At 39.4% G+C, this 24,558-nt stretch overlaps 1 protein-coding gene across 1 annotated transcript in view; it reads right to left on the reverse strand.

The window, feature by feature from the left end:
- SPATA16 (spermatogenesis associated 16) overlaps positions 1-19,711 on the reverse strand; it is a 79,591-nt gene extending 59,880 nt beyond the window's left edge. Inside the window, exons 1-2 of the mRNA XM_010160847.1 lie at positions 19,136-19,711; positions 4,567-4,712 (exon numbers count right to left, since the gene is read on the reverse strand). Coding sequence (XP_010159149.1) covers positions 4,567-4,712; positions 19,136-19,711 — 722 coding nt within the window. The remainder of the gene's footprint in view (positions 1-4,566; positions 4,713-19,135) is intronic.
- Between the last annotated feature and the right edge of the window lie 4,847 nt (positions 19,712-24,558).

Here is a 24,558-nt window from a genome sequence, read left to right on the forward strand (position 1 = left end):
ATTTTAAAGGTGCAAAATAAGGAAGCTAGGCAATGCAGTAGCTGAATATTGGATTTTTAGTCTGAAAGTTCTGAATTAGGGAGTCCTGACTTATTATGCCAGTAATACACTGACCAAGTTTTGAGATGCTTTATGCAATATCTGTCAGAAAAAAGGCTTGATCATTAATAATTATTTTAAGCTATCTATAAGTGTTTGAAAAGTCACTGGGGGAGAAGGCAGAGGATTTAGACTTAAATCTGTGAAGCTTCAGCTGTTTTAGTTGTGGTGTTTTTTTTTTTCCCCCTCCCCCTGTGGGTCCGTAAGAGATTCCCTCTGTTAAGTCATAGCTATAGCAATCGTGTACTACTTAACAGAGGTGCTATTTTCTACTTCGTGTGTCTCTCTGTGAATTGTGCAAGAGGCATTAGAGAGCCCTGCCTTCCACCAAACACATAAAAAGGCATAGCAGAAAAAGCTTTACAGATTTATTACGTTCTCTATGCATTGCCTTTCTGGGAGGGAGGGAGAGAATTGGCAGCGGGTTATGCTGCAGAGCAGAGTCTGCAAGGACACAAGAAAATCTTTGCTAACCCCCAAAGATGTTGGATAGCTGCGTACAGTAGTACTCATTATCATAAACTTATTTTTTAGGCATTACTTAGAGATAATGTTAAAGGAACATCCCACAGTGTCTGATTCTTCCTCCCCTTGGTTCTTATGTTCAGATTGAGGGAAGGAGGGCAGGGAGCAAAGCCCAGGGATGTTCTGGAAGGAGAAAGGTTGCAAACATCTTTCCAGATGGCACCTCCAACCGTCACCTGTGGGCTTCCTATGGCATGATGACAATCCCATTGGGAAGAGGTGTGACTTTTCACCTATTGTGAGCAGACTTGTTTCCCAAGGAATCTTATGGCACCAGCAGCCATGCCACACCTGGGCAGGGAGTGATCAAAAGTAGGCAGAAATGAAAGAAAATGCTTTTTGTCGCTTGTTGCTGGGTAGATGCTGTTAAGCTCTTCCATGTTTTCTAGTGCTTGATTAAGGTACAGGATCTCTACGAACACCAGTCTATGTTTAGGCAACTGGATCAAACCTTACGTCTGTTATTCTTCAAACCTTGTGTGCCATGAGGACTACAGCAGCTGAGGAAGTGTAAGTGAGGTGGCAAAAAGCGTATTTCCAATAGAAAGGTTCTGTGTTATTTTCCCATGTGTGAACAGCAAGTCACATGGTGTCCAAACAGATTTATTTTAGCTTGCTTAAAGATAAAAAGCAAAATAGACAAAGAAACTGTAAGGGCATATAGTGTCTCATCAAGAAAGCTGTGTATATCATGTTTTGAAGGAGCCTCCATCTTCAGTTGTCATGGATTTCAACATTGCTCTCTCCAACTTCAAACAAAACTGATCTTAACAGTTGTTGAGCTGTGTTCGTGATGCACCGTGGGTTGTTTTTCTACATGCGACTGCAGTTTTATGGATTTCTCTGATGGGCCTGGCCTTCTGAAAAGCCGGCATAATTGGGGGACTGCTCTGCTGAAAAGCTCTCCTCTACTTCAAGATTGTCTTCTTTTGGGGCAAAAATTCAGCCACTTACTAGGCTGAGCAGCATAAGGCCTAAGTACTAATCTGAGGTTTCTTAGTCAGTTCTTGACTTCTCAGACCTTCACTGTTTTGCCATCTGCTATAATTGAAAATTGCCTTCTGCAACCAAAGGGAAAATCTAATTTCTCAGCAAGCCATATGGGGTTATTAAGATCATTAAACCCTGGTATGCCATAATGCCTGGGCCAAAAGTACCACAGGGCATGTAAATATTGTGTGATTCATTTTATAGCTTCAGACTGCAAGTTAGGAATTATTTTGATGGCTATCTTATGATGAAAAGTGGTGGTCAAGTAGGTTACAGCAGACACTGCTTGTTGAGGTCAATCCATGACACGTTTGTTCAGAGCTGTGACGGATGAGTAGTGGTTTAATAGTGTTTGATTGCAAAGGGTAAATCTTTTGTATCAGCCTGAAAAATGATCAGAACCCAGCCAGTGTCTGCAGTCGTGCCATTGTTGCTAAAGGCAGCCTTAAATTTTGATATTAAGAAACCAGAGAACATAATTTCCACTTTTCAGGGGGACCAGGACTTGGCTTTTTGTGCAGAATCTAAAGCTGATGATATAAATTGTACTCCCTTTCCTTTCTTAAGAATGGGAAAGCTATTCCCCTGAAGATGCCTGTTTTTGAACACTTTAAAACACAGTTGCTGGAATATTTCTAATTTCTCTAGTTGTGATATTCTGTAAGATTGCTTCCTAGCAAAACCCACTGCAATATATTTGATACAACTATGTGTGAGAATATTAAAGCTGCTTTTTGACTAATAAGGCTTCAGAAATGAGTGCAAGAGCTGTAGAATTTACATGAAATTAAAGAAAGAATAGTTCAGGAAATGCAAATAAATGCAGAAATGAATATTTTAATTTGGATTCATGATTAATGCCAAAGGATTACCAGCAAACCATTACAATGTGGTGATGACATAAAAACTCAATGGGAATAAAAATTCTATATGGGCTAGTTAACTGATGACAGGAAGCTATTTATAGTAGGAGAGGTCATAGTATTTCGTACTTTTTGAAACACATAGCTATTGATCATATTTCCAGTTTCATCTTTATGTTAGTTATGTCTCAGAATATTTTTTTACTGGTATACTATTTTATCAGTTCTTGCGTTTTTACGATGTGACAACTATGGTCAGTAGATTTCTTCCCATTTTTCATGTTATTAGCTGAATTATGTGGAAAATAAGTATTGCTGATTGCCATTTTTCTTTGAGCTGTGTAACTAAGGGAGTTAAGAAAAAAATCTTAGAATTATATATAGAAAAGAAAAACCACGTTCCCTCCCTCAGTTTTCCAGTGATCTCGATCTGACTGCATTTATTCTCTCTGTAAACCATGGGGATCTGTAGATCATGGCTTCTGTTTTAAGACAATTGACACCAAAGCATGTCTGAATAGGTTTTAGTATCTGTAGCACTGGGGTCAATACATCTTACTATTTTGAAATCAACATAATTTAAAGGAGCTAAAGTATTTCCTGATCTAGTTATATTTACGCTGTCCAAATCTCTTTCTGATTTTTAGTGGTCTTGAAAACCACAGTAAGAATAAGAGTGTGATCATTACCATTTGTCCATAAGCTGGGAGTCAACTTATATATATATTTTTTTACCGACATGGTCTTTCAGAAGCCATGAAAAAATATGCTTGGATTTTAGTTCGCATGAGGAATGGAATGGTGTGGTGGGTGTGGGTGTTTTGCGATATTTTTTTTGTTTTGTTTGTTTGTGTGGTTTTTTTTGATCATTGTAGTGGTTGCTGTGGTACTGAGATTCCTGTAGTTAAAACTAAAAAATCCCAGTCTTCCCCATTTCTTATGCATTGGTTCACCTAACAGAATACTCCACCTGAGAAGAATAGAGGTTGTGTCCCTGTTAGACATGCCCTGGGGGTGCACTTAATGTTCTCTAACCACTCGTGGGCATTCAAGCAGTCAACCCAGAATGGCACTTGGAACTAGTCTGAAGGATGCACCCCCACCATGCATTTAGGTGCCAGGTAGGCATAGCTTTACAGACAAGAAATGCTTGTGAAAGTGGTGGGGATGAGTGGCGACGGGAGATGAAGACCTCGTCATTACGTCAGGATTCTCAGACTTCCCATGACTTTGTATGTAGCTAAATGAACCTCTTGCCATGACAGTACCACACTTCTATACCAACACATTTTTCTTTGCCACCATCTCCTGTGGATTAGGCATGAGCATGTACCTCCTTTTTTGTTCTAACTAGTCTTTTGTAGTTACAACCATCTGAGATGATTGTATTAAAAAAAATCCTCATCCTGTACTTATTGCAGTGTCCATCTTAATACATCTCGCACAAGGGGAAAAAAAGAACACAGACCTCAATAATGAAGTATTGCTGGCAGGACGTGCACGTACTTAACAAACTATCGTTATGCTTGAATGCTAATTAAAGGCAGCACAAACCCAGCAAAATCCTAACTCATCTGAAACGAATGAGAATTTCATCTCCACCATGTGCCAGTTTTGTTTCTGGCTTCTTTATGCATTGTTGGTGGTGCTGGTCTTTTGATGTGGATCACAAGTGAGCCCATGAGGAATTATGTAATGAAAATAATTTGAAGCCATCCCTGACCTAATCTGCCTTGAAAAAGACAAATATAAACATGCTCAGACTTTTAAGACAGTAATCATATTATGAGCTCTTGATCTATCTTCAGCCTTAAGGGGGTCCTGAACTATGTACATGATACACCTGGAATATCTTTACCTACTGCTTTATCAAAGCAGTAAGTGTACATATGGCTATTGTGGCTTAATGTCTCAAACTTTTGAGAATTAGCACAATCTAAACATCAGTGACATACATAAACTGTGTCTTACTGATCCCTCTTTTCTCATTATTAGACTGATTCTTCCTGCATGAGATTAATTCATAGTCTTCATTTAACTTTTTATTTCAGTCTTAGAAGTGTATCTAATCAATATTACTTATTTTTACCTGTGTGAATGATTCAGAGCATCATCAGGCTTCCTCAGTTTCAAGTAGCAGATTACAAGCTTTGAATCAATAAAACTGGTGATACCGGAAATATCTTCTGGAGATGACTCAAAGAGGTCGTCTATAACAGCACCTTTACTGCAAAGCTGTACAAGAAACAAAAATGTTATTTACTGATGTTGTAATACACATTTTGTTAGGTAGAAATGATTTTTGTAACTGATAATTGGAGAAATCTGACTTTTAAATAAAATATACCCTGACTTAAACTGATGTTATTACTACAAAATCAGTACAAATACGTGTGAACATAATATAAAATGCAGTGTCATCTTCCCAGCAAGGATAGTCAAGGGAGTAGGTAACAAGCTAAAAACTGAAAAGCACCATTATGAAAGAAACTGTATTTTCCCCGTTTAAAAAAAAAAAAGGCTTCAGGCTCCCAAAATCCATGGCTGTTTTGAGGCTGAAGAAGACATCTCAGACAGCTCTCTTTTTCAGTAAGCCAGTGGTGAATTCTGCCTTGGGCTCTACTGTCTTTGTCCCATGGGTAGGAAAGCAGGCAGTGATATAAGGCAAGGAAACCAGAAACTCACCCCCTCATTTAATGGGAGGACTTGTCCTTCCATCAAACTGCTATAGAAAGTGAAAAGGATGAGATCAACCATCTTTCTCATCTTCTTGAGCTGTGTAGAAGTTAGCAGAGAAACATCCTATTTTCTGTTTAAAAAACACACTTTTCCTGATAGACAAAGTGCCTGCTGTTCATCACAGCCAGTGACTTTCTCATTAAATAATGTTATATTTAATAACTTTCATCATTAGAATTGGATAACCCACAACTCCTTCAGGTTTCAGAGAGTCCTCAGCACTGCTAGAGCTGCGATACTGACCAGGACCACCTTCAGTCCTCAAAACTTTCTTTGGTTAATCTACAGGCAACCTGATTTTGTAATGCTAAAGGGTAGTAAAAATTAGCTTTCACTTCTCAAGAAAATTCAACTGTAAGCAACTAGATTAAATCTAAGAGCCTTGTCTTTAAGGACAATAATCATATAGTGCTACTAATGAAAATGCAATTGAATGTCCTTTGCTTGGATAAACATCCCTAACAGGATTGTTTAGTGTGCAGTGATTTCATCTGACTGACTTCACTGCAAATCAGCTTTAAAAGCAGTTTTCTAATAAAGATTAACAAATTAATATTTATCTAGACTGTGTGCTTAAACTCTCAGATCACATGGCGACCAACGCTGACGACTGTTACGGCAGTGATATGCAACTCCAGCCTAATCTGGGTGGATGCAGCCTCTGCATTAATTGGTATATAACCACGGGGCTCTTGCTTAAGGCTAGTTTTGCCAGTCACCAAAGCTTTAAAATGGACAGGGGAGGATCTGGTCTATTTGTCTAGCTACTCATCACTAATGAGTTTTGTTATAATAAAGTTTCATGTGCCTATGTAGTTAAAATCCAGTGGTTGATCTTCAAGAGGCGCAGTGTCAACTCAGCAGTTTGATTTCTCTTTAGAAGATGAAATTTATGAAGAAAAACTCCTCATCTTTATTCCTGTGTGTGTTCCTTAACAGCAGGAAAGATTTATAGATCCACATCCACACTTTGGGTTAGCTTTGTAGGTGCTGTCTTTAAGATTTTTGTGCATTGGTTAGAGATCAGCTCAATTCTTTACAGGCAACAAGGGTCACGCAGTGAAGTGTCCCCCTACTTCAGGTGTGATAAATAATTTTTTCTTTCCCAACCCTTCTCTGTTGAGGGAAGTAACAGTGTGTATATAATAACACCCCTATATTTAAGATTTTCTATCATCTTGTTATCAGTAGGAGTTATAAATCAGAGAATTCATCACTCCTGACTTTGGTCATGGTACTGTATATATCTGCTGAAGTGTCTCTATGGATAACATGTGGTATATGTAGCTAAAAGACCCACAGAATTATGGTCACATCAGTGAACATAAAAGTATCATCAAGTTTTTCTGTAATAACACTTTTCAGCTGAATTGGCCATGCTGTGACCTCTGTTAAATTTATGGGAATGAGAGATTTGAGGCTAATCCCTGGACTTTCAAGTTCTTGAATGATTGTGAGAAGAAACAAATCATTTAGGGATCCCTTCAGTATTAAGTGCTGCATTTCAGAGTTTCCTCGATTCTTACTGCTGATATGAAGACTTATATTTAGACCTGCATAACCCCTCAGTTATCTTTGACAAAAACCAAGACATGAGTCTCTGTAAACCATTTCTGAACCAATAAGGATTCAGAAAATATGTTTAAATACAGCGGAGGTAGGGTTCTGCCAGGTCTTCTCTACAACATCTCAGTGTAGGAGTTCAAGAAAATGAATAATAACTCAATCTTTGTCCTCACAAAACCAGAGTAATATTTCAAAGGGTTTTGACTGGTTTTGTGACCATCCAAGCTGTATAATGTTTAGGTCCCAAACTCTCTCCTGATTTTTGTGTAGCATTTCCACATTGGATCAATGCGTTTGAGGTGGACCCCTCCACACTCATTCCATACAAACAGCAGCAACATGCACCAAAAGTCAGATTCAAATTAATTTGAGTGAGGTGCACAATTAAATGTACTCACTGGTATAAGGGCCTTTTTGGGTAATATAGACACCACTGGAAAAGACTTCTTCAACACAGCACATGATTGTTTCCCAGGTGATAGAGGTGATAGAGGTGATACCCTTTGCAGGGGGTTCTTCACCTCTCACTATATTTTGCTGGCTTTTCTGATAAAAGGACTTGTCTTTGCAGAGGGAGAAGGACTGTTTCCTTGCATTGTCCTGTCTGCTCTGGAATATTGAGTCTGAGTATTTTTGGGGGGTGAGGCAAAGATAGTGCCAGAAAGCACCTGAGAAAGCTCATCTGGGGGAATTCCCAGGGAAGAAGTTAGGCAGTATGGAGACAGTGAGCTGGGAACTTGCAGCACAGGTCGTGATGTGGAGAAGTTGTAGAAAGAGTCGCATCTGAGTTTCAAAGGGGAAGGGAAAAAGGAAAACTTCCCAGGGATCGGAAGGTGCTTCCATAGCTACAGACTATTGTAACTTTGGGAAACCCTGCTGGACTGAGAGCAAGGGAAGAAGAAAGGCTGTGCCAGGCACTGGCATAATGAGCGGGGTGGAGATTTGTTTGCAGTTCTCATGTTTCACCCAGCAGTACTGACTTTTCTTTATCTTGTTGTAGTCTGCAATCGGATAACACTACCTTTGAAGATTAAAAAGGGCTGTTGGTGTGTTTTGAGTGCTGTAAGTAAAAGGTAAAGGCAGCTCCATCTGGCTCCTCTGAATATGTAAAGGTCTTGTCACAAGGACATTCAAATAGAGAACTGGGCTTGGAGAGGCAGTTAAATTTTGGACCATTGAATGTTTCTTTTTTCCAGAGCTCTGTTACGGATTTTTATTTTAATTCCAAACCAGGAAACGCAGGGGTATATCTTAACTAAGACTTTAGTGAGCTTTTGATCTGCAGACATCTTGCCAATATCTTAAAGGTTATAGAGGCTATGAAATTGAAGCAAACAAATATTTGAGGCTTTACAGCCAATCTGGGGTTAAAAACCTGCAATGTACCATTTTATGTCCTTTACCATAGCTAGCAAATCTAACAGTATTTTTCACTTTCAGATGTAGTGTACCTGAGAGTACCCTGTCAGTACACAGGAACGTTTTTCCCAAGATGATATGTAATTTAAAAAATCCTGCCAAAGGACATTTGTATTTTTATAGAGGCCCTTGATACAAGTGGAGGCTGTCGGGCAGGTTTTGTGTACATGTAGTATGCAACCTTCAGAACAATGCTGAGTGATCCTGTTTGAGAAGTTACCAAGTGTGTGTATCTATATAAAACACAAGGAATGAAAGCATTACCAGCAATTTTGGTATTAGTGGCGAACTGATGCTAATTATATAATACTTTCACTGACAAAGGTTTATCTTACAATGTGTAGGACCCTATAAATATATCACTGAAACCACAGTTGTATAAATGCTTGTGATAAAGTAGTTTTGTCAAAGGTCACAGAACAAGTCTGTGACACTGTGAACTTAGCATAGATCTTATTGTGGTATTAAGCCTTTAATTTTGGCAGTAACAAGGAAGGAAATCTTATGAGTAAAGACCTTCCAGACATTGGTTAATAAAGAGGAGAGGAAAAGTTGCCCCCAAACCCACCATGGCTTTGGTAAAAGAGTAGTGGAATTGCTGATCTTTAAGGTAGCTTCCTAGTTACCATGCATTTAATTAGAAGACTAAAATTAGATCTATGGTGACTTGTACAGGGAAATGTTAAAACTGTTTGCACTGAAAACCAGGTGAAAATTTCAGGCTTAAGAAACTGGCAATGGTAACAATACCGTGTATTTGGTGTACGTTAAAATTGGGGATACGGTTTGCCTTAAAGATGCCTGGTAGATATCCATCTGTATGTGTGGATATATATATTTGATAGCAAATTGAGTTTTGAAAAACAAATAAATTTGGTCAAATGATGTGTGTCAATGAGGTTCTTTGGCAAATTCCATGACATCACTCGTGCTTTCCTCTGCCAGACTGAAAGGGATAAGAGTTAGTTTGAATACAGCAATGACCTGCTAGCCTTGCTGGAGCTGATTGCTTTGTTTTTTCTTTTTTAATTTTTTTGGTTAGCAGAGGAATATTTAATCATGCTTTTCTGTTTTAAAGATAACTGGATTTTCCCTGGTGTGATTTTTAGAGTGGCTAATCAGAGGGACAAACCTGAAAAGGCAAGAAATGTTTAATTAGTGTCTCTTCTTCTGACTAGCCAAGAGTCCTAACCAGATGCCTTCACTTCAGAGCCATCTAAGTAATCAGCCTGGTAACAGCACTGCATTGCACATCAGGCACCTGGCAAGTTGAACACTAACTGATTCCCAGAAAATGTCTGCTAAGGAAGGCTACTTCTGAAAATAACTTTCAAAACCCGATAGCAAGCCTTGCACAAGGCTGAAAATAAACTGCCTTTTTGTGTATTCCGCTGTATTCCAACCCTTACAACTACTGAGCGCTCTCAAAAATACCGCAGGAAACTGGGGTAACAAAACTGCCATTAACTGGTTCTTTGTCTCAGGGGAGAGAGGAGGGAAAAAAAAACACCCACCAAAAAAACCCAAAACCACATGAGTATGGAGACTAAAAAAATAGAGTATTTCCTCTCAATGATATGATTTCATGCAGCATAACTTTCCAGCTCCTGTTCATAGTCATACTGATGTCCTGGTATGCAGTTTCAGTCAGCAAAGCAGGAATTGTATATAAACCCACTGTCTTTATTGCTAATGAGATTTGTGTAAATAACTTGCTAGCAAACATAGAAAATATATAATTCACTACTAAGTATGAGTGCAGACGTCAGGTAAGAAGAATTAAATTTACTAGGCTTCCTGCAATGTGTGCTGCAATGGATAATTCTAATAATATGCACATATGAAGTTTTTGGCGTATGAGCTGCTCTGTGTACAGTTAGCACTGGATTCTGTAATAGTAATGCGTGTGCAGGACACATTTGCTATCCTGGGTATATTACTGGTTACACAACGCTGGCTGAGAGCCAAATATAACTCAGATATGCCAAGTTTTGAGACACAATCCCTATTTCTATTCATAAAACCACTGCTTGCCAGAAAAACATGGATCTGGTGAGTATTGACTTTACCAGATGAATTAAATAGGCTGCTTGCCCTCACTGGATGATTCAGCCACTCTCCCCACATTTCCATTTGGTTATCTTAATCTTGTCTATGTCTAGGCTTAAATTCCTTCTTTGGCTATAATTAGCCTTTTTGCAGGATCTGGAGGTATGTGGAAGGGATTTGGTGGCCAGGTAGGGCAGAATGTTAGAGAAGTTCAAACCTAAACTTTAGGCTCCCCAAAGGCTGACAGGTTTGGCATACCTGTTGCTGTTTTGGCCTTTTTTTGGAGGTGAGCTCACTGCAAAAATAAGACTTCATGTGCCCACTAAATTCAGAGGATCTAGCATTTTGTTTTTTGCTTATTTCTAGGTTGATACTACTTTATAAAAATGAACTGGACATGAATATTTCCCTCCCACAGAAGCTAACAATGTTCCCTGCAGAACTCCTAAGCCTAAGTCGTTCTTGTTTATTGGCCCAAATTCAGATAAACACTTTACCTCCCCCCAGTGCAAACTTAGGGGTCTTTCTCATATTGTAAATAAATAACTTTAGGAGCATTAAATTAGGAACAAAGGTTTTAGGAAAATATCTTCTGTTTGACTTCACCTTAATCTGTGTGCTGCGATATTAAATCTGTGCCTCTCATTACCAATCCCTCTTTTATGGAGTGTTCCTGTTATAGGTACTGCCAGGGTGAGAGGAGTAGTCACAGAAGGGAAAAAAAAAACCAGCACCAAAACAAACAAACCAACTCCAAAGCTCTCTGATGAAACATATATTGTCGAATCAATATGCTATGATATTTTCTGAGGAACTTTATATTCTGTACAACATACTGCAATCTCCTTTATAGATTGCCTTTGTAATACAAAATTTCTCAGTCCTCCACTCTCAGTCCATCTCAGTCCATCCAAGATCATACAAAACTGAGGATGGTGTAAACATTCCATGTGAAAACCAAGCAATAGGACAAAAGTCAAAACATACCAGTACCTCTTGACAGGGTGGTAGAAAGTCAACTGTATGCTGGGCTGCATCACAAGCAGTGTGACCAGCAGGTTGAGTGACGTGTCTTTTCCCCCCCTACTCTGCTCTGGTGAGACCCCACCTGGAGTTCTGTGTCCACCTCTGGGGCCTCCACCCCAAGAAGGACATGGATGGGTTGGAGCCAGTCCAGAGGAGGCCACGAAGATGCTCAGAGAGCTGGAGCTCCTCTGCTACGGGGACAGGCTGAGAGAGTTGAGGTTGAAAAGAGAAGGCTCCAGGGAGACCTTAAAGCACCTTCCAGTACCTGAAGTGGCAGAAAAGAAAGCTGGAGGCGGACTTTTTACAAGGGTATGAAGTGATATGACAAGGGGTAATGGTTTAAACTGAAAGAAGGCAGATTTAGATTGGCTATAAGGAAGAAACTCTCCATGGTGAGACACTGGGACAGGTTGCCCAGAGAAGTTGTGGATGCCCTATCTCTGGAAGCATCCAAGGCCAGGCTGGATGAGGCTTGGAGCAACCTGGTCTAGTTGGAGGTGTCCCTACCCATGGCAGGGGCGTTGGAACTAGATGGGCTTTAAGGTCCCTTCCAACCCAAACTGTTCTGTGATTCTATACTGTTTAGAGGAGCTGGCCCAAATGAATTTTTTTGGGAGGTAACTGTCAGTTGGTGTGATGTGACTGTATTGTAGAAAGATTTTGAGAGCTGTCATGATTGCTTGGAAAAAGCAATATGATTTCAGGCCAACTAATTTAATCCCTCTGATGCCAAGAGATTTGCTACTGCTAAGTCCAAACACAGATATCTCGCCAACATTTTATTAAGGCAAACTATGTGAAAGGTTCGCTCCATTTTGATGGACAGGATTATTAGGGAAAAGCAATAATTTGCTGAAGCATTATTTTCATGCCATTTCTGGATCAGACATTGAAGTTAGCTGCAAGGCCAAGAGCTTCCTTTTCTCCCCACTTCAAGATGGTGTAGATTTGGTAAACTCCAACAAGAATCCTCTCAACAGTATTGTCAGTGTTAGAAACAGCACATCTCCAGGAATAAACAGAAATAAAGCTCTTCCCTAAAGTAACCTAACCAGAATTCATTCTCCCCTACTTTTTATTGTTTGGTTCACCTCTGTAAAGCTTTTCAGCATTTATATTCATTTTACACTGTCAAAAGCTGAACAGGAGTAAGATAACAAATGGTTCTGGTAGCAGCTGTCACCACCTACTGTCTGTGCATGCCTGTGTGAATCTCTAAATGGAAATAAAGTACTTTAATAACACATTTTCTCTAAACTGTCCTCATGGATAAAGTTACTCTCAAATCAGTCCATGAATGCTTTCCAACTCGGTGCCTGCTGCAGCCTGCATCTCTGTCTCTCCGCTGCAGACTCTATGTAGGTATGCAGTAGTATGATTTACAGATGTTTCAGATAGAAAATTCTTTAACAGCACAGCTTCTGTGACTGCTGCTCTCCTGTGTTAGCTGCTTTTAGGGTTTGAACCATCTCCTAACTTGCCTAATTTTCTCCCTATAAATTAAGCTGATTGTCATTGAATTTTTGTGCTGTGTTGGCTTCAGACAGGAAGCACCTAGAGCCACAAATTAAACACAAATTGCTCTGCCCTCCCTGTTCTTTTAAGATACTTTCCAGGAGCAGAAGGCAGCTGAGAAGATAAATACCTCCAATTTCTTAGGGCCCTGAACATAAAAGAAACTCCACTTTGAGACAGGCTCCAAGGTATTGCATTTACATTGAGAGATGTGAGGTAGCATCACTCGTTAGTGTTTATCTGCTATTGGGTGTCACAACACCTGTGATACATGCAGGGAGCTGTGGGGTTCAGGCACCTAAAGGTTTTTAGCTGTCCAGATCTCACAGAAGCCCTTTATGGATCCAGCCAGCAGTGATTGTCCCAAGTATTTACTCTCTATTTTTTTTTTCCTTTCTTTTTTTCAATCTTGTGATACCAACAGAGGCATCTGCTACCTGGACCTTCTCTTTGTTTGTCAGTGATTGTGAAAGGTGTGGTTTGTATGTGTTTAGGTCAATGAGGCTTTTGATTGTAAGTGACAAGTGGTGGGTGATTATTATTTTTAGTCAAATATACTGCTTAACGTTTACAAAGTATGGAGAAAATATTTGGTGCTTTTGACCACCTGTCAACTCCAGGTGAATAATTTAATAGCATGTGAGGAAGCCAATTAGAGTTAATTAGAAATTGACTGATCTGCTTTGGCACCAAAACGATTGGAAAATGTGGTCTGCCCTTTCTAGAATAGGGATTTTGCTCTTGTACATGCACATGACTGACGAAATATATTGTTTTATGGTCACCATGTAGTATTCCTTTTGAGGAAAAAAGCACTTCATAAGCCAGATACATAAGAGCAGTTCAGGCAAGAAGAACAGGGGCACGAATCCTTATAGACAAATAGCCATGCAGTTTCTCAGCTTTATTTCATGGTGATGGGCATGCTGGGAATGTCTTGAAGATGAATAGATTCAAATTCAGTGATCAAAAAATGGGAGCATGTCCAAATGGATCATTATAACAGATTCCCACTCTATCCCTCAAGCCAGATTTAAACCATCTGTAAGCCTCATATTCCTGGTCTAAAATCTTCTGCAGCCATAAAAGACAGTAAGTACCAGTATGGGGAAAAAAAGGATCAATTTCTTGGCTTTGCCACCTAAAAACATAGTGATGGGACTATAAGGAAAGAAACTGCTGATTATCAGGGCTTTTTTGTTTTTGTCTTTTTTTTTTAAAGCCAGTGAAATGGGTAGGCTGTATTTAGGAAACTAATTTGTTACTAAAAGTTAAAAAATTTTCTAGAGAATAAAGTCAGCATCTCGCACTCAGGCTTTGGGGGTCAGTGACTGCCATCTTTTGATGTTCTCTGTCCAAGGTCTAGAATGCTCCCAGGAAGTTTTTAGAGAAACTTTGCTGATGATAAGGGTAGATAACCCATGAGTCTGAATCATTTTAGCTCTAGAAAGTGGGTGCTAAAAATATTTAGCCTGTCACGTGATCTCCCTTGAGGTGTATTTCATGGTGTTAAACTGTTTCTTGTCCTTGCACAGATTTTCTTGGTGAGAGGGGATAGGGAAAGTCTGTTTTATACCCCTTTCATTCCAGTGGGTGACCAGTAATTCCAGCCCTTGTGCTCCATAAAACAAAGGATTACATGCTTTCATAGATTGATGACTTCTTGGACTCAGCTGGAAAAAGAAAGTGCTGGGGGAGGAAGGGTGGGCTGAAATGTGACTGTGCCCTAACCTTTCTGCAGCAGCTAGCACAGATCCAATGGCCACAACAGGGACCACATCCTAAGTTGCTAATTGTACGGTGTTCCCAGGACTGCCCATGTAGCAATGCCTCTAAGAAAGCTGCCTGTGCTATTTTAATGTGCTCGATCAGCGGACAGACTACTAAAGAGGAACCCCTTTTCACAGAGATGTTGTTATAGGAAACACTAATTCGTTGTTTCTCATATTAAAAAAATGATGGAAGGCCTGGTTGAACCACACTGCCTGACTCTCTGTTGGTATGGAATTATGTCTACAAGGCACTGGTGCCACAGCCACTTTCCAAATATTTGCTTTTGCAGATACTGTTGCCTGGAAGAGGGAGCGTGGTCTTGACAAAGCCTTCTCTGCAAGCACTGAATCACAAAGCAAAGAGCCACAGGAAAGGTTAATCTAGAAACTCAAGGTGTGCAAAAAAAAAAGACTAATGTTTATCTCCCTGCCATAAGAACGGTGTCCATAATAGCCATCTGTGGAAAATGCAGATATTCCAGCTTGCGGAAGGCACCACAACAGCACTCTGGTGAATTAATCACTCGCTCTTTGAGGCCCTCACCTCACACGTGGGATGCATTTCGTGTCTCTGAGATACTCAGCATAGAAAGCTGTGTGCCGAGATACTGTGGACTTCTTTCTGTGCACAGCAGTCATGAACCTTTCTCATTCATTTTTTTTTAATCGCAGGGGAGGATTATTTTCAGAACAACAGGGTCTGAAATTTAAATTTGTGCAGGTTTTAAACAGACTGATGTCTCTGAAGTCTTTTACACTCTCTGATATTAGGAGATTAGTTTGAGACAAGATCTTTTGATCCTCATAAAAGTTTAATGTTATTTTGTAGCTAAGCTGTTAATAATTGGCTAGAGATTTTATACATATACGTATATGGTTTCCACTGAGGTTTTAAGCTAAAGAGCAATTTCTCATACCCTTCATATCCCAGTCCAGATGTTCAACTCCTATTTCCCTACCTTCCAACAGATGGATGCCAAAAATTTAGGGAGATTTACAGTGTTTCTTAATGTAGTATATATAATGTACTGTATTAGTGAGCTAGGAGGTAGAAGAGCAAAGATCATTGTCCCAGTTCTTATTTTCCTTACCAGTAACAGAAAGTACTTAATTTTTAAGCTCTAATAGTGAGAGTTCTCTAAGGGAGCATTATTTTTTGCTTGTCCAGGCCAACTATAATGTAGCTGACTAATGCTAAGTCCCTCCTGATTAATTTAAAGGTAGCTAAATAGTGAGAAGCGACCAATTCTTCTCTTGATAACGCTGCCTTCCTGAGGTCTGCAGTAATCAACAGCACACTGTCCAACATACAAAAGTCCCTAAATTTACAAGCATTTCAATTTTCCTTTCTGACTAATTTTCCTTTTTTTCCCCCCAAATCCAGTAATTTCAATGCTATATTTTCAGAACTGCACGTTAGTTGCATATCTGAAAAACATGATGATCAAAAGAATGATAATATAACATGGATATATAGATGGATCTAGAAAAGACATTTTGGCTTAAAGAAGAGCCAAGAAATGAATGATATTTGCAATATGTAAGGTAGCACTAACTGTAGTGATACTACTTAGATTTAATGATATTCACATGCTTTTCTGGATCAGGGTGTCTAACTCAAAATGTAATGTCAGACTAAAGCCTTAATTTCCTTAAATCTGAAAAAATGTCTGTAAACATTTTGCACCAGAAACCATAACTTTGAATTTCCTAATCTTTGAGCTTGTTACATATCACATGTCTCTTTACCCATGTGAAATGCAGAGGAATTTTTTGTTTATTTCTTCAAAAAGCAATGGGCAAAACAACCGCAGTTCCAATCTCGGCATCTTAAGTTTGCCAGTTTTCTCTGCACCACCTCAAATTTGTCTTTATCTGAACAAATAGAGAGATGGGAGGCAATGCAAAGAAAAGCAACAAAAATGATACAGATGTTTAGAAAATGTGACCTGGGAGGAAATACTAAGAGGATTGAATTTATTTAATTTAAAGAAGACTGAAAAGGGATATGCTAAGAGGTTGTAAGTACAGACAGATAAGGTGGTTAATTGCTCTTCATGTCAAATAAGGATACAAAAAACATTATGGGGTATTTTGCACCACGGAAGACTGGGAAAAACTTTCTCTCAGATTATTGATACAGATGACAAGTCCCTCTCACTGGAGATTTTTAGAAAAAGAGTACAGAAGTGTCTTTCAGGGATATTCTGTTTTTTGCTTCTGAGGAGAGCTGGATTAAGAGACTTCTGAGAAGTCCCAGCCCTTTAATTCTGTGATTTCCCAATCACTCTGTCCACAATCCCAGGAAGGAATTCTTTAACCTCTATTTATGCTTTCACCAGGATCTCTTTTAGCTAGCTTTTCTATTTCCTGTTAGGAGCAGAAAAGTATGCCTTTCCTCTCAAGTGATGAGTGTTTTTGTCCCCATCACAGCTCATTGCAGAATGTAGGAAGAAAAAAAAAAAGCCTAAAAAAAATGGCACTGTCTAATTTTACTGACTCACTGCTATTATATTTATTGTTTAAAAAAAGAAAAGTCTTTGGTATTGTAGGAAAAAAAATAGGACTAGGATATTGGCTTGTTGATTGCAAAGATCTAGTATTTTTCAAATCCTTTTGAATTAGGTTTGGCAGTACAGTACGGAAATGAGTATAGTTGGACCCTTTTTCAGAATGTCAAGTGCATAGCTGAAGTGACTGGGGTCAGAGTGGAGATAAAACATTAGGGAGAGTCCATCTTGCAAGCCCTCTATTCTAATCAGCAACCATATTCCTGTAAAGTGGAAAGTGTCTTTTTTTTTTAATTTTATTTGAGAAGCAGACACTGGCCTTTAAAATCCTTACAGCTACTAAGAGTGGTGTTTTGCATCGTGTATCATGGAAAAAGTCAAACTCTCATCTGCACAGTAAATGTTAGCAGCTGAGTTAATTGTGAAGATATAGGGCATCTTTCAAGGTTTATAGGACAGCTATGCTCTTGGAGATATGGTTTTCAAAATGCTCTAAAGCTACCTCTTTGAAAGCAGCCTTTGGCTGCAGCGTGCTACTATTTAACAGGTTTAGCATTACTAAAAATTGAGAGGCTAATGCCATTATTACATTTCTTTCTGCACACAAGCAAACAGTTTATCATAGTCTGTTCCCAGCAATTGTAATCCAATTTCTGTTATCTTACATTGTTTAAAAGAGAGAGAGAGAAAGATACAGTACATCAATCTGATAAAAATGTTTAAATAACTGGTGCTTTTTTGTGATTATGTCGGTTTTATAGCAGCATTATGGAAACACGACAGGGTAACTAAAATCTGATTACGTGTAAGTCCTTGCCCATTATGTGATTATTATGAACCATGACTTCTACTGGCACATTATGAATTACATGGTCATAATACAAGGGATTTCCAATATAATTAACTGAGATTAGCAGCACTAGAGAAATCTGGGAATAATGATACAACTTTGAACAATCAGTTTTACTGTAAATGCTGCTAGCTCTGGCTTCCAGGAAACAGGAGGCTGGTGGATGTAACCCTGACTCACCTGCTGGGCTTTCCTACACCTCCTTTCTCTTCCCTCCTCCTGTGAAATTAATTGCAACCTTGCCAAAGTGCTAGGAACTCCCTCTTTTACTCTTTTCTTCTCATATTCTATTGATAAAACTCAAGGCTGGCTAAGACTTTCTAAAACGTCAAAGGTCTTTGATACCTTCTTTTGGAGGGGCTCAGCCTGAAACTGGAAAAGGCTCTGCTTTTGAAAACATAGAAATATCTACTTATTGAAGAACAGATCCATTTAAGACAGCTCAAGTTTGAGCAATTAAAGGCAGAAAGTCATGAAAATCACAGATTAGTTTCAAAAATCATAGCCAAGGTCACATTATTTCTTTAGTATCTCAAGCAGGCAAGAAATATTCCCACAAAAAAAAACCCAGCTTTTGGACTCCTGGCTGCTGAAGAGAAATTTGTGTCCAAGGGGGTTTGCTTGCTACTGGACCTGTCCTTTCTCATGCAGGAAAACAAAGCATTTCTACACAGATCCAGTGGCCATCTTCTGGCTTTAGAGGGAAAAAAGGGAAACAGAGTGCATGATGAAAATGCTACAGGGAGGGGAAAAGGGACTAGGACTGGCCCTCTGTTCAACCAAAAATTTATCATCACCCAGCTAATGCATGGACATATGAAGTAGAGAGGGAACACCCCAGATTATTGAGATATCATTTGTCCCTGATAGAGCTGGGAATAGAAAGAGGAGCTTTTTTTTTCTACCCTATGGAGCATAATTCCTTCCATACATAAATACAGTTAAAAATTTAGAAGAAAAATACAAACTTATCTGAGAGTTTTTGGTTTAGTCCAGTGCCCCCCTTCTTCTGTGATTTATTTATCATAGATACTCTTAATTAAAGCTCCTAATTTTCATATTTCATGTGAAATTGCATCTCAGGATTTGTATTAAACCATACACATCCCAGGTGTGTGCTCAGTGTTCACTTTGGTATGCTCACACCCACTTAGTACAATGACAGCTTTGCATTTGCTTTGCTGTGGTGACCGTACTACTTTAACCTCGTACCTGCAGCGCTGTTGAGAACTTCTCGGCTGCTGCCATGTAGTCGTTCTGCCTGTAGCAAGCGCTGCCTTCCTGGAGGGTCTTCTGAAGCCGTTTGCCAATTGGGGGCACAGAACTGCCTTGAGGTGTGCTCAGAGCATCTGCTTGTTGAGAATCATGGCACGCTGATTGTGTGCTTGTAGACACCATAGGGTCTGCAAACTCAAAGAAAATGTCCTCCTCATCAGTGTAGACCAACTCCATTTCTATCTCCATTAGTCTTTGCAGAGGAATATGAGCCAGAGGTTTTGGGATTAACTGATTGCCAGTCTCCAATGCTGTTTCTTCTTCTTTTGCAGCTAGTTCTTCATTGTTTTCTGATTTCTCTTCATGGCCTGCTCTGTCTACATCTTTCCCTTGTTTTTCCTTCTTTTTCGCTTTCATTTTTATTCTCTCCGTTACATTTTCTGCTGCTCTATCCCCAAGGTGGTTTTTGATCTCTTGCAGTGCTTCTGGAATATCATTCAATTTGTTTACTGCTACGTTTGACTCCTCAGTCAACTTCCTCATTTGCTGAGAGGTTTCATTCTTCTCATCCATACTCATGAGATAATGTTGGACGTAAACGTTGTCTACTGATGCCATAAATTGAGCAAAAGAAAAGTCCTAGGAGAAAATGTAGAAAAATTAGGAATACTCAAACGTTGCAAAGTAAAAAACAGTGTACAAATGCTTTTTATTATTTTTATTGTAGGCACCATTATTATAGAAGTCTCTTCAATCGTTAGTATATATAATATCAAACTCGCTATAATTACCTCCTCCTTCATATGTGAAAGTTTAAAAGGTCTTAAATATTTTTGATAGCCTTTGATAACAGATATTTGTTCATGTAAAGTAATGCCAGTGTGTCAGTTTGTTATACCTGCAACAAGAAGGGAAAATGTGGCTTTTAATCAAAAGAAACGCAACCAGAACCCTGTGACTGATTGTCTTGTGTTCTATGTTGTTACAGAGCGCAAAAAATCACCATGGCCTGATTTTTGAGAGCTGCTAAGCACAGTGACCGAGGTCAGAGAGGACGTTCAAAAATCAGGCAGAGTGTGCATATTCCAGAGGGGCACAAGCTTAAAGTGGGGTCCCAGCTTCAGCTGCATTTGAGCCAAATTTATATCCAAATTTGGGTTTGAAAGCCATTTCTTATTGAACTGTTTGCACAGGACACTGGAGTGTTGCTGTTAAGAAGCAGCCCTTCTCTAGTAGTTAACAGCCCCATTCTCAGTTCAGGGAACCAGCAGTGGATTCAAACTGGTACAAGCTGGAGAATTAAGTTTATAAGCCTCTTCTCATCACCAGTTCTTGAACAACAGGAAAGTTGATTTATCTGTATTGTAAACTTACAATTGTGCTCAGATTCAAAGGGAAATGTTGATTTTCATGTGCCTCTGCTGACTACATAATGAAAAGGTGGAAGGCACAGGCAATTTTCTCTTCAGTTTTCCCATCAATTATGAAAAGTTTAATTGTATGTAGCTTTAATGATGACTGTCTTTCAGAATGGTTTGTTAAGCATAAGCACCCAGCCTTTAACCTTGTGTTATTGTTCAACAGACCTCCATATGTTTAGCACGAGTTTAACGTACTTAACTACAGGTACAGATTGTACAAAGGAAAGGTACCTAATAAATGCATTTCTGTTCAGCCAGAAACAGATTTTAAATAACAAGCAGCTTCTTTAGTTTTAGCAAAAGATAACCTTTGCTGTTTAGGGCAGTAGGCATTAGGCAATGGGCAGAAATTTATAGAAACGGGGGAAAGGGAAGAAGCGAAGGCATTTTAGGTCATCTGAGAAGCTGATACTGACTATTTAAATAGGTTCTCGAATCTTTGTCATGTTTTACCCCCCTCTTCTGGGTAAGTCACCTGTCACCAGTCCTGAAGCAGGGAACTTGTTGATTTTGACATTTGTTCCCACCTCTAGGTTAAACTTTACTGTAGCAGAACTGCCTGTGGAGAAACTTAATCCTCCTTCCACGGCTGCAAGAGAAGGAGTAAGAGGTGAGGAATAATTGTGTGATTTAAGGTAATTTCACCAGACTTTTTTCAGCGATGTGCTGAGCAATCACAACTCCTACTGAGTTCAATGGAGATGGAAAACCACTGGCCCTTCCCAGATAGTGCTTCACACTTGTCAGAATAGAGCTCAAAGGAATCATATTTATAGCAAGCTATTTTGAATGGCAGCAGTAAAGCAGCTGGAAAAGGCTAATGTACTTGCATCTGGCAGCAATTTTACCTGTTTGTAAGACATTCAATCCCTTTTTAAAACAAACCGTAGCCTAAAGATTGGAAGCAGCTTTTTTTCAGTGCTGGCTTCAGCACTAGGTAATTTAGGAAATTATGATTTATCTTCACAGTGCAGTGAAGCAGACATATTCCAGCCAGCTCCAGGACCAGCTGAGGGGATAAGCCTGATAAACGTGGTGCCATGTCATGCCAACGTAACTGTCACATATGGGACCTGTGACGGATCTCCATGTGGCCTTGCATTATATGGCTATACCATGTTCTGGAGGGGCAACACACTACTTTCACAGCCTCTTGATTGGGATATTCACTGGAGGGCCTGTGAAACTCTAGAAAATGAAATTTAAGTGTCTACATCAGATACAAGTTTTCAGGAATTGTCCTCTGAGCAGCTGTATAGTACTGAGGAGCCCTCAAGCAAAATTAATGGACCCTTCTCCTCACCAGAAATCTTACAAAGGCAAAGCCCTATATCTGATGGGGGGTTGATATCAGCATGAATGGGAAATTGGTTGGACCAAACTGTTCTCTGTGAGGCTTGTCTTAAGAAGTTTAAAGTAATTTACCATGGAATAAAAAAAGCAAAGGACAAACTGTAAAAGACAGACCAATAACTCCTTAATCACTTATGGACTTTTTTCCAGTGGACCAGCACCTGAAATGAACTTTGCTGTATGAAGTGGCTTGATATTGCTCCTATCGTATTTTTAGGTATTCAAGCTGATTAACATGACTTTGGGTTGTGCAATGGCAGCATGTTATAACTCAGGCAGACTCAGTTTAATCACTGCCTCAATAAAAAAACACTTCCAAGGAAAAGCTTTTAGAAAATCATTATCTTTGTCAGTTAAGCATTTTCCTGCGACTTTGGTTAAAATGTCTAGTTTTTATTTTGGAAGCTTTTACTGTAAAATGCTTCTAATGAATCACTATGCAGGGGAATATAGATAGACAATTTAGCACTATAGTCAGAAGGAAACTAAATTTGTGAGCTCTCAGGAATGATCTTCCTCTTCAGTCATAAGGAAGTTCAGCTTTCTGCATATTTGAGGGTTAATCTTTGCCAAGAAACCTCTGTCCATAGCACTGCCAGCTACTACAGCTAAGCAATGTGTTGGGCCTGTTGGTAAGGAAACTACAACTATTCAAATGGAGAGGCTTACATGAAAAAAGAAAAAGCAAAAGGAGTATCAAATCGTTTATCTTTTAAAATCTTCTGGTCTTTTCTGTTGATTTCCTAACATATCTAAGAAAACCTTCTTGGGGAGAGTGGCCTGCCTACTAGATAATGTAAACTTCCTTGTGTGCATGATCTTATGAACCCTATTACTTATGCTTTTTGTTCTGTATCTAGTTAGATTCTGCTTTCAACACCTTCTCCTATTATCTCACATCAGATTAGAGAAGAACCTGCTGATAAATCACACTGGCACTTCAGCTGGCATCCAGTTGTTAAATTCTTTGCCAGTTCTTTGATGAGCCATTTTTTTCTTCAGAATTTAAACTTTGATTTCAACCCAAGAAGCTTTTGCCCTTGCAGTTGTGAAGTAAAACCTTTCTAAACACAAAAGACTCTAGTGCTATCTTCATATCTGCATATAGCAAGGCAGAACCACTGGGCTATATTCAGCACTGATTTAAATGGAGGGACAGGAGAGAGAAATTTCTTTTAGTAATTCTCAGAGGGGATTAAGCTGCCTTGAAACAGGACCGTTACATTGCCATTACCTGTTCTTTGGGGCATGAATTCTGTGGGACTGCACTTTCAAAAAAGGTAAATTTTTCAGTAAAAACTTTCAGTAGACAGCACAAGCCACTGTTTCTGAGGATCATGGTTGCCTTTTATGGTAGAGGCTATGGAGGAAGAAGCAAATTCAAGGAGACATTTCTGCCCAGAGAGGTCTCTAAACAGTAAGTCCAAGTTACAGCATCCTAGCTAACAAACAGCAAAGCATGGCTTCAGGTGAGGGACAAGTAGTGGTCCAGCTTGCTGAGGCTCACCAGTGTTGTCATGGTGCGGAGGTCTAGGGGGATGGTATGGCAGCTAGGAAGCAGAAAGGGAACTTTCACAGTTACATTTCTTACTCTGAAGGAGGTTCCTTACAGTAACTATTTGACAGCAGTCCAAGTAGACCCCTGCTCTGACACTGAACACGCCTCATAAATGCCTTGTTAAAAACTCAAGAGACAAATTAGGCATCAGATCTGGAGACAGCAGTAATTCTCCCTCCCCCTATCCCAATTAGAACTGGCAGAGATTTCTGTTGTCACTGCCTTGTTTTATTTTCACTTCCTCTGCAGCATAAGGTACAAGCTGCCTAGTTCAGGATGGTCTGGCTGTACCTCATCTGCTGTCCCAGAAGCTCTAATCATTAGTGGTCCATCTGTATTTTGTGCTCTCTGCTGTGAATGTTCAATGCTGCATGGTTTCTGGAGGATAACATCACAACATTTTTTCAGCCAGAGCGTGACTGTATCAGCAACACATGTGCATTTTGTGCACGGATACCCTATCTGTCTTTCAGTGAGCTCACTTGTATGCTGGCAACCATAGAGTTGTGTTAGCTTGATACCCCACCCAGGCTAACTCACCCTGCTGGAAGATACCTATAATGACAAATGTCATATTAATATACTACTTAGACAGTGATGGGACTTTTCCAGAAAGTTATAGGAACTGAACTCTTTCATCTATAATAGTCTCTTTTTCCCAGAAGGCTATTTGAAATCACAGGGCAGTCATCTGCTACAGTTCATTTCAGTGCAAATATTGGAACATGCGAAACTGCATCCAAAACTATGGAGCAAGTATAAGAAAATTATACTGCTGGTACTTGTACAAGTGTTATCCCACTTCTTCAATGTCCTCTAGTACAGGCAGAGAAATATAGTACTATAACAAAACACACCCAAAGCCCCACTGCTGATAGGTCATTAGTTGCCCTCCTCTATATTAATTTCACTTATATTGAATTCCAGATACCCTGATCCATCTTTAAGGTGAGGATGCTCCGGTTTTATCACTTAAAAATGAAGCGAGATTTATCTGTATTAGATTTACAGACAGACTTTCTGAATGAGCATGTGCACCAACAACAGCTACGCTGAGATCTGAACTGGAGATTTTTCCAGTCCATCTT

The sequence above is a fragment of the Eurypyga helias genome, unplaced genomic scaffold, assembly GCF_000690775.1.
Source record: "Eurypyga helias isolate BGI_N326 unplaced genomic scaffold, ASM69077v1 scaffold33121, whole genome shotgun sequence".
In the NCBI taxonomy this organism is placed as follows: domain Eukaryota; kingdom Metazoa; phylum Chordata; class Aves; order Eurypygiformes; family Eurypygidae; genus Eurypyga; species Eurypyga helias.